The sequence below is a fragment of the Rhea americana genome, unplaced genomic scaffold (assembly GCF_003343005.1).
Source record: "Rhea americana isolate MKP2758 unplaced genomic scaffold, rheAme1 scaffold_281, whole genome shotgun sequence".
NCBI classification, from domain to species: domain Eukaryota; kingdom Metazoa; phylum Chordata; class Aves; order Rheiformes; family Rheidae; genus Rhea; species Rhea americana.
Genome location: NW_028186403.1, coordinates 933,447 through 943,587, shown reverse-complemented (window position 1 = coordinate 943,587; position 10,141 = coordinate 933,447). Strand labels below are relative to the sequence as shown.

The following is a 10,141-nucleotide window of genomic DNA, read 5'->3' as shown; positions in this document are numbered from 1 at the left end:
ACATACCCGTTCCATTATCAAGACTCTAAATGCCAGGATGATATGTAATATGGCTTTCATTTCATCACTGTACAAAGTAAATCTCTGCAGTCCCCTCTTCTTTATACCTTAAGTGCCCAAAGCTTTATTATCAGTTAGAAAAAAAAGAAAGAAAAAAAAGCACTGTGCTAAAACCCATGTTATTTAACATATTAAGTATGACTTTGTGACTAATGTGAGTAATTGTGACATTTTCAACAACTTTTTCACTGGTCTTGGGCAARCAGTTTGAAAGTAGTCTCCAAACCCATATACTCTAATGCTACCACACTTATTATGGAAGATTCACCGAACATGTAAAATGGTCTGTAGTGGATACTCCTCAGCTCTCCTGCAGGTTAAGTTTCAGTAAAAGGAGTAATTAGATGCATTCAACATTTGCTACAAAGCCACTAAGATGATTTTTTTTGAAGCTTTGTACAAAGACTGATAGTAGCATTCCCAGTCTGTTTCCAAGTTAATTAAACTGGGAGAGAAAACAAAAATGCTTTTTATGAGTGAAGCATGTCTTATAACTGTTTTCCGTAAAAATATTTACTGTTTCTTTCACACCTTTTATTTTGAAGCACTGTAATGTTGGTCCTGCCTCTGCTGAAAAGCTCTATTATTGTTGCTCCATGATGGATCACTTTTCTAAATTTCATGTAAATGCAAATAGCCGCAACATAGCAGTGCACATCCAGACGTCCAGATATTTGAATAATGACACCTACAGTTTTCACTTAAAGACACTGGCATGTTTTTTGGCAAAAAGATGTATACATTTTATACCTCCTTATTTTCAGCATCAAACAGTTAAAAAAAAAAACAAAAAAACTAAAGATCAGGACCAAGGCCATTGGCTTGCCTTGAATGACTACTGAACAATTGTTTAATGACTAGTTGCAAATCTGTCCTCTTCCACAGCAAAGTGAACATACCATTTCAATTCCTTCAACATGAGACAACACAGACCAAGTAAGACGTTCTATTGTAGATCCACATAAGAACTTTAATCAAAGCACAGAATACAGTATTCTGAAAAGTTCTCGTCCTCAAAGATATAAAAATACTTCATAAGAAAGGAAAATTTTCATTTTACAAATAATATACAAATATTGCTCATTGCAAACCATATAATACATTTCTATGTTACAACCGCAGCCTTCTTTTTGGATAGTGTGTTCCCTGAACTGTTCTCCTTAGGAAATAGGAAATTACTTGTCACCAATAGTATAATGAATTTATTGCTAAGTATGGTGCAAACTGCTGAAGAAAATGATTCTAAACAAACAGTTCTTTTATCCATCAGATTGTTACACTAAAGGTATTATTCACATGAATTATAATAACATGAATAAATRTTTTAGGGTCAAACTTCAAGCAAGACTGAACAATCCAGACAATCTTCCATGCTCTGAAAAAAAAGGCACCATCATGCTTTGTTACCAACCTAAAAAGCAAATGGGCCACTGTGGAGCTTGACGTTTGGGGCTGATTAACTCTCACCTTCAGAATTAATTGTAAAAGAGAACAGATCCTTATAGACAAAAGTAAGAGAGATGAAGTTATTAGTTATTGAAATTTATCAGARGTATAGCACAGACTATGATTTTCACTTTACCCCAGGCAGGGAATATATAAAAAACTACTCATGTTATTTGATATCCTAGTACTGACTTTTCATTGKCACAATTCTCCTCTCTACTTGCCACATTCCATCATCCGCTAAAGTAGGTTTGTCTCAGTCATTTAACAAATGATTCTTTTCTGGAGGCCAGAAGACTTGCTGAAAAAACACAACGGACTCCAGTAACTGGTACACAAAGTCTGGAGAACATCTGAGGAATGCTTTGATTTGTGGACAATTGGAACTATATTACGAAAAGACTGAGAAACCTTGAATGAGGAATAGAGATTAGTGAAACAGTAGGATTCTACTGAAGGGCGAAGRGAATTCAATACCTTTACTTCTAAAATAAAGCTTTAATGAAAAAAATTACTTGCTGAATGTTATGCAATCTCACTGCAGTATGCTCTTCGCTCAGCTGTAGATTGGGTCAACCTGCTTTATGTCCTAAAGATGTACCTGCAAAGAAGGAAACACCCAGAATGCACAGGAGGAACCAGAATCCACATCGTAACAGCCACACACAAAATAGTAACTGACCCAGTTGTTTTGATGACCCTGACTTAGACAGGGACTCTGTTCTCCTTGGCCCACTTTTTCATGATGCGGATAATGTATTCTACTTGAGGATTACCAGTGCTCCTCAGAAGATGCAGCACTTCCCGTAAAGTTTCTCTACAAAGTTGAAAGGCAAAAATTTAAAGAAGGGTGAGAATTAACTGATACCACTTGAAGTTTCAATAAACAATCCCTTACTCCCAAGTATTTTGCAAAATATTGTTCCTGGACAGAGAGATGCTTCCATCTGCAGAGCAGAAATAGGTAAAAGTATGCAATATTTTAGATCCTAGGATAATAAATACATAAAAAAAAAGATCTTGTATGCATTTTCAACAAGAGAGAAATTAAAAGTGAAAATCAGCAAAATATAATTAATTGTTTTGGAATTAAGCCCATATACATAYATAAACACATACACACACAAATGTATATAATTTATGTAATATTGTATATAAAATGTGTGTACATATACATATATGTGTATATATTTAAATGTATGTAATTTATATCTAATTTATAGAAAAATACATAAGAGAGTATGTGTGTATACATATATGTGTATATATGTATATATTTACACACACACACATATATTTATAAAAATGATTACTCTTACAAAATACCTCCCCAGAACAAAACAAATTATTAAGTTTTTTTTCTGTTTGTCTTTATACTATTTGCTAGTTTTCAGTATAGCAAGATCTAGCTTAATGCTGCCAAAGTACCACATGCCTTACAAATAAATACAAATAGCATGGAAATGAGTATTACCARTAGGATAAACAGTATAAATCTGCAATGTGCCAGCTACTTTACAGCAACAACTTGCATGCATGATGAAGAACAGGTAAATTATATATATTTTACTGCATCTAGTGCAGTACTTGCCAAAAGGACTCCTGAAGGGTGTAGCAGTTAAGGACACTATGCCAGAAGAGAAGGGGATACAAGAAAGATGGAGAAGCCAACGTGCACACCTTCAGGTATACACCTGATGTATAATCAGCAACTTTGGACAAGGCAGAATGGCCATCTGGCATCACAGCTGAATATTCATGAGGGAATAGTTCTTAAATATAACATTACTACTCTCTTTCATACTTCCATTAAGTGAAATGGGCCAAAAGCAAACAATCAGCAACACTTATATGCAACTTCCTTTGAACTTTAATCAAACAAGTTTCTTTGCCTGACAGGGACAGAATCTTCAGAAAGTAAATTTTAGTAAAAGCCTAGTCTCATCTACTCATTGTTTAGAGAGAAACAGTGTCCTTCCTGGATTGCTGAGTAAATGTTTTCCATTTTCTTTTTTTTYCTTTTTTTTCTATGAACCTTAAAATGTCATAGGATAGTTTTTTCATTCTCAGGCCATCAACATGAAATGAGTTCCTTTCCCTTAGGATATGAACATACGATATTTATAACTTAGCTCTTTTATATTGACCAGCATTATATTTTGGTCCCTTACAGTTTATAGCATTCACTGATAAGATACTCTCCACAAAATATTCTGTAACTGATGATTTGGAAGACAAACTTCAAAAAACTACATATGGAATTACTGATCAGAATTTGTATTTTCCAAAAGACCAAAAAAGAATTAGAAGAGGACATGCATTCCTGAARCTATGAATATGATTCTAGCTTACAGCTAACTGGAAATAGCAAAAGAGTAAACCAATTCATATATAACAAACAGTACTTACTTTGCTTCTCGGCCCGCTAAGATCATTTGAAAGACACCCACACAAGCGCCTCTCTTGCCTTCCCAGTATTCAGGATTACTGTCCAATCTCTCCAGAACATCAAATGCTTTGGCTGAGTAGTAAAACTGACCCATCTGTATAAAAAAAAAACATTACATATTCTTGAGTATATGACCATTTTTCAAAAGGAGATTAAATATTTTGATCTTGATTTTCTGAAATCAACAGTAATTCATAGAAGCAACATGCATTTTCCTGTTTTTTTCCTGGCAGTGAGTGACACAAACAGGCACATTTTAGTTCCTTGCAGGAAAACAAGTAGTATTATAACATTATTGTTGCAGGTCTTTGAACATATAATAGACAAACTGTACTGTGAACTTTGTTAGTTGGCTATGAACAGCTCTGCTCTTGTTTTGATCAGATATAACTAACATAAGCTAACAGAACTTCTTTCATGCCTTTGCTTTTTACATCCAGCACTGACCTTTAAAGTATGAGTTGACCTGTTTACAGTAGGTACAAAGATTCAGACTATGTCAGATGTTTCAAATCAGAATCCATTTTCCTCATCTATGGTCACAAGGGCAGATTTGGATATCTTCTGGATTTAATTTAGACCTAAGTTTTACTCTTCATTGTTACAGTACAATACAAAATCAGCTTCAGTAGCACTTTAATCCAGAATTTTCCTGAGCATAGTAAAATTCACTGTGTACCCTATCTTTTCTCCATCAGTTTCTCTACTTGTGAACAGGAACAAGCAGCAAGTTGGTTGATACAGTCAGTAAGAAAGGAATAACTACTGTAAACGTGGCTTTTGAAGTTAGTAGAACTCATGTGGACCTTATTTATGACTGTCAATTTTCTTCACTTCGGCAAGCCTAAGTAGCAATGATGTTGTTGGTGGCTACGCATCGTCCCATGAGAGAACACAGAAGGCAGACTGCACATAACTTCCTATTCATTGGTGGCTAGAAGCCTGCATCTGCTGAGAAAACAGGGCAAGCTGCAGGATTTGTGTTGGGATACTTTAATCAGAGAAGTACAGGTACTGAAGAATGAGTAATAATTCTCTTTTTCTCAAATACATGGTGATTTTACCACAAGGACTGGCAAGCACTTATCAGATGGAAATAAAGAATGAGCATAAACAGTTTCAGACATCTCAACTAAGAAGAAAAGAAATGAATACTGATCTCCCCAAACTGGCAACTAAGTAAGTTTTATAACATTTGATGAATGAGAGTGAACGGTTCCATCAAGCAGATTCCACTTGAATGTCCTCCTTCTATCTCACATAAAAGCAGGAAGAATGCTTCACCTCAAATCAAATGCTGTTGCCTATATAGATAAGATGAGCTTTTCCATGGACTAGTAGCAAGAGTTTAGCCAGAAGTCCTGCATYCCAATATGACAACTTTCTCACCGAACAACTCCTGCAGGCCAGAATAAACTGCTATGAGCCATCCAGCTACACTGGTCTGAAGTAGCTGTTGGCCTTGCTCTATCTGAGTTCATTTGGCATTCTCTTGAATGAAGCTGAGTGTGACTGCCTTCTTCAATTACAGCTGTAGCACTTTCTGCAGACCTCCRATACAATAAAGTATTTCAGAAGCAACTGAAGAATGTTACGCAGACTCAACCATTCASTGGGAGAGGTAAAAAGAGCAGGTAGTGTAGTAAGATAAGTTATAATGTTACAGTAATTATTTTTGATAGTCTTCGCAATGAAATTCCTTGGTCTTTGGAGCAGTTATCTGTGGCCATGTGTAGATAATGAACATAATCTGAAACATTTAGTCCTGTAAGTGCAATTTTTAAGAGTTCTGGATAAACCAAAAGGTGGAACTGCTTCTCCTCTACTGTACTATATGGTTTTGAGAGGAATCTAGGCAAAATAGTCAACTTATTGAAGTCAAACTCAAAATCATAGAATCATAGAATCAGTAAGGTTGGAAGAGACCTCTGGAGATCATCTAGTCCAACTGCCTTGCTGAGCAGGCTCACCTACAACGTGTTAGACAGGGTTGCATCCAGGCGRGCCTTGAAGATCTCCAGAGAAGGAGACTCCACCACCTCTCTGGGCAACCTGTTCCAGTGCTCTGTCACTCGCACAGTGAAGAAATCTCCCCTCCCCACGTTCAGGTGGAACTTCCTGTGTTTCAATTTCTGCCCATTGCCTCTTGTGCTGTCACATGGGACAACTGAAAAGAGTTTGTTCCCATCCCCTTGACACCCTCCCTTCAGGTACTTGTACACGTTGATCAGATCCTCCCTCAGTCTTCTCTTCCCCAGGCTGAAGAGGCCCAGCTCTTGCAGCAGTTCCTCATAGGGCAGGTGCTCCAGCCCTCTGATCATCTTTGTAGCCCTACGCTGGACTCTCTCCAGTAGCTCCATGTCTCTCTTGTACTGGGGAGSCCAGAACTAGATGCAGTACTCGAGRTGAGGCCTCMCCAGGGCTGAGKAGAGGGGCACGATCACCTCCCTCGACCTGCTGGCAACACTCTTCCTAATGCACCCCAAGAGACCATTTGCCTTCCTAGCCACAAGGGCACATTGCTGGCTCACGGTCAACTTGTCATCCACTAGCACTCCCACGTCCTTCTCTGTAGAGCTGCTCTCCAGAAGGTCAGCCCACAGCTTGTACTGGTGCCTAGGGTTACTCCTCCCTAGGTGCAGGACCCTGCACTTGCCCTTGTTGAACCTCATGAGGTTCCTCTCTGACCAGCTCTGCAGCCTGTCCAGGTCTCTCTGAATGGCAGCACAGCCCTCWGGTGTATCAGCCACTCCTCCCTCCCAGCTTGGTATCATCAGCAAACTTGCTGAGGAGGCATTCCATCCCCTCATCCAGGTCACTGATGAAAAATGATGTAGAGATAACTCACTTCCACAGTTGGCATCACCAGAAACATCGAAGACCTAGCCACTTGTTTGACCAAAAAGACAAATTTAGGGTGAAATGGTGAATGGAATACTTAAGAGGTGCATAAGACAGGATTCCCTCAGTTTTGGAAGAGAACTTTTGAGATCACAAGGTATATTGTCTGACTTATAGTTAAGTGTTCTTTAGGATTTTGAGAAGCATGGTACTGTCAGATGGAAAAAAAAAAGACAGCAAGAAAAAATGTTATGGATGGCATACAGATACTTCTGCTCTTTGCAGAGCTTGGCTGAACTGAGGCTGAACTGAGAATCGCTGGGATGTTTTCAAGAGGACTCTTACTATCTTTCCTCCACACTGGGAATTTTGGTCACTGTATCTCTAATAAAGTTATGTTAGTAGTTGCRCAATCTTGTGTATTCATTTATCTTAGGAGTCTCTACTGAACCAATTCCATGAGCTTTTTAAGTCTATTATCTTTGTTCTGCTGTTCTCACACCTGCCTTCTTAAAACAGTACACTATGATACTTCCATGGTCATCAAATTATAATCTGTCTCTATATTTTACATTTAATTTAAATTAAACCTAAAATGGCTGCTCCCCAAATAACTTTAGCTCCCTCTTCTAATATAAGTGGCTTGTGCCAATACATTCCGAAAATTTGATGGCCTGTGTCTCACCATAATGCTTTTCCAAAGAACATCCCCTTCTCCCACTATAGAACTGCTGTTCCTCTTATTGAGGGGATATATCCTTGAGAGGATATACAATCCTCTCAAAACAGTAGGTCTTTGTATGTCTCTACATCCACCCCGTGGATGAAACTCTCATGTTTTCCTTCAAATGTTTCGCAAAAGAGTAAAGACCTTGATAAAGCAATTGCAAACAGCCTTCTGTTTGCAAATGTTTACTCAAACTTCTAGTTTGCTATGCAACTAGATGTCCAGCACATTTTATTGTGCTAGACTGAAAAAAAAAGAGGTGCTACTGATATGGAGTACTTCTCTGAAGGTAAATCTCATAGGAAGTTTTCATTTGTCCATTAATTGACCATCTGAAGAACAGGAAGTTAGGCAGAATTCTAATCAGCTCCCCAAGACCTCTTCACTCCTAATATAGCTTTGTATAAATAAGAATTTGGAAGTGTGCCAAGAGTATATTAGCACTTACTATTTAAACTAGTAAATACACTCTAGAAGCTTAGTACATATAGGTAGCATATATTTTAATTTGTTCTAAAATGTCCAAACCATCTGTTTAGTCTCGGCTAAAGTGGACACTGTCTGTTCTAGCTTGATTTTTAAAAGCATGTTAGTCAGGTCAGTCTAACCTCATCTTTTTAAAAATCTACTCTRGAAAAGGTTCTGTTATGTGTTAGTATGGATCCCACTAGTAGTAAAAGAAACTGTTGTTACTGTATCAATAGCTCAAGCACGCAATAATTTCCAACATTGTGATCAGTGGGTTGTCTACCCAGAAGACCTATTGGTTAAAAAGCTGGCTAGTCCTTGCCAACTTATGTACATTAATTATAGTCATATCACTGCTGTAAGTGAAAATTCACTAGTGGTGACAAAGTTAGAAATTATCAAAAAGAATGGCGGTTAGTAAGGTCACTAAATTAACATGCCATATACCAAGCTCCCAAGACAAGACTCACTTTGTAGCAATCATTTGCAATGAGCTGCAAAAGACTAAAGGATTCCCCTGAGGTCTCCATCTTCAAATAGAGCTTCCAGGCCAGCTGTGGTTTCTTATTCATAATATCTGCGATAACAACAGAAAGTTGAGATTATGGGAAAAGAATACACCATGCACAACACTCAAATGGCAGGTGGAATAAATATTCCTAAACTTCTTTGCTCAGTGTAACAGAATGCCTTACCCTATGAGCATGAGGTTGGGAACGGAAACCTATCCTTACATTTTGCCTTATTAGTGATAATAGTAACTCATTAGAGAACAGCAAAATCATGAAGAAGAATTATGAAATTTACATCTCAAAATTTACATTTCACAGATACAACGATAACCACAACTCCTATCAGATGTGATTAAAGAACAGAATGGAAAGTGTTAGAAACAGCATTTTCTCCAGAACAAGGAGCTGTGGCAACCCATTTAGATGGTGAGACTTAGAATCGTGTATTCTTATATGTAAAAAAATTGCAAAAAAAAAAAAAATCTTAGCAAACAAAGGAGTGAAAAAAAAAAGAAAAACTAAAAAACCTACAAGCATAACAAAACTCATCATTATGCAGCTACTGGAAAAAACACTGTGAAATTCCAAATATTTTGTGGTCAGTTTAAATTTGCACATGTGACTGGAAATTTTCACTGGCCTTTAACTTCAAATATCACTGTTATAACACAACTAGAAAGGAAACAATCTGAATCTTCTATCTCAGCTAGTGGAAATTTAACTAGGATGCTTAAATATAGAGAATTCTAAAAATTGATTTTTTGAAGATAAGAACCCACTCTGTTTAACCTGAGGTTTATATTGTTAATTCCCAGTATGTTCAAGTCTTGGGGAAAAAAAAAGAGAAGGAGATAAAATATTTCTTTCCTTTTCAAGCCTTACTAGCTACTCACAGAGAACACTGGCTGTTAATGCMTGGACAACTCTTACGCTCTTTTAAAAGAGGAATTGTTTAGCTTTTTATATCTGTGCCCACTGGGCCAATAGATATGTTGCATATTGAATGAGTAGCAGTCATCAACAATGAACCTGTTAACACCAAATCAGAAGTTTTATAGACACTTCTGATGTAGGAAGCAAGAAGACATCAAACCAGACTTTTTGTTTCATTAGCTCCAGATAACATATACCGTGGCAAACAGCCATGTCCTAATTCCACACATGATTTGTTGAGCTAATGAACTCTGCCTCCTTAATAGGGAGGGAAATATAAAGGAGAAAAGAAAAAAAAAGCATTTATGATACTGACTAATTTCTGAACTATCCATATAGAGAAATATCATACTCTGCTAATTCAGTGACTTTTTATCTTCTCTGCAGGAGGAATTCAATATAAATTGTACCACATTAAACAAAAAAAAATACCGTTTGGCATCCAAGAAAAAAGGCATCTCGACTACTTTTTACCCATTGCAAATATTTCAGGATTGCATTGTCTACAACTTGATACCTAATCATACGCTGACATGAATGTATTAAAATGCTTTGAAATTTCCATAGCAGGTTTCATCCAGAAGGACATAATAGTAATTTACATACTTTACACAAAAAGATCACCACATTCATCATTGAACAGTTGCATCTGTAAAGAATTCTAGCAGTGGTTTCGTAGTGAATATCAAAATTTTTAGACAGATA

The 10,141-nt window shown here is 37.0% G+C and overlaps 1 protein-coding gene across 1 annotated transcript in view; it reads right to left on the bottom strand.

Moving 5' to 3' along the window:
- Window positions 1-1,004: 1,004 nt before the first annotated feature.
- IFT56 (intraflagellar transport 56) overlaps window positions 1,005-10,141 on the bottom strand; it is a 61,477-nt gene continuing 52,340 nt past the window's right edge. The window contains exons 16-19 of the mRNA XM_085308797.1: window positions 8,462-8,568; window positions 3,916-4,049; window positions 2,189-2,323; window positions 1,005-2,107 (exon numbers count right to left, since the gene is read on the bottom strand). Coding sequence (XP_085164923.1) covers window positions 2,212-2,323; window positions 3,916-4,049; window positions 8,462-8,568 — 353 coding nt within the window. The 3' untranslated portion in view covers window positions 1,005-2,107; window positions 2,189-2,211. The remainder of the gene's footprint in view (window positions 2,108-2,188; window positions 2,324-3,915; window positions 4,050-8,461; window positions 8,569-10,141) is intronic.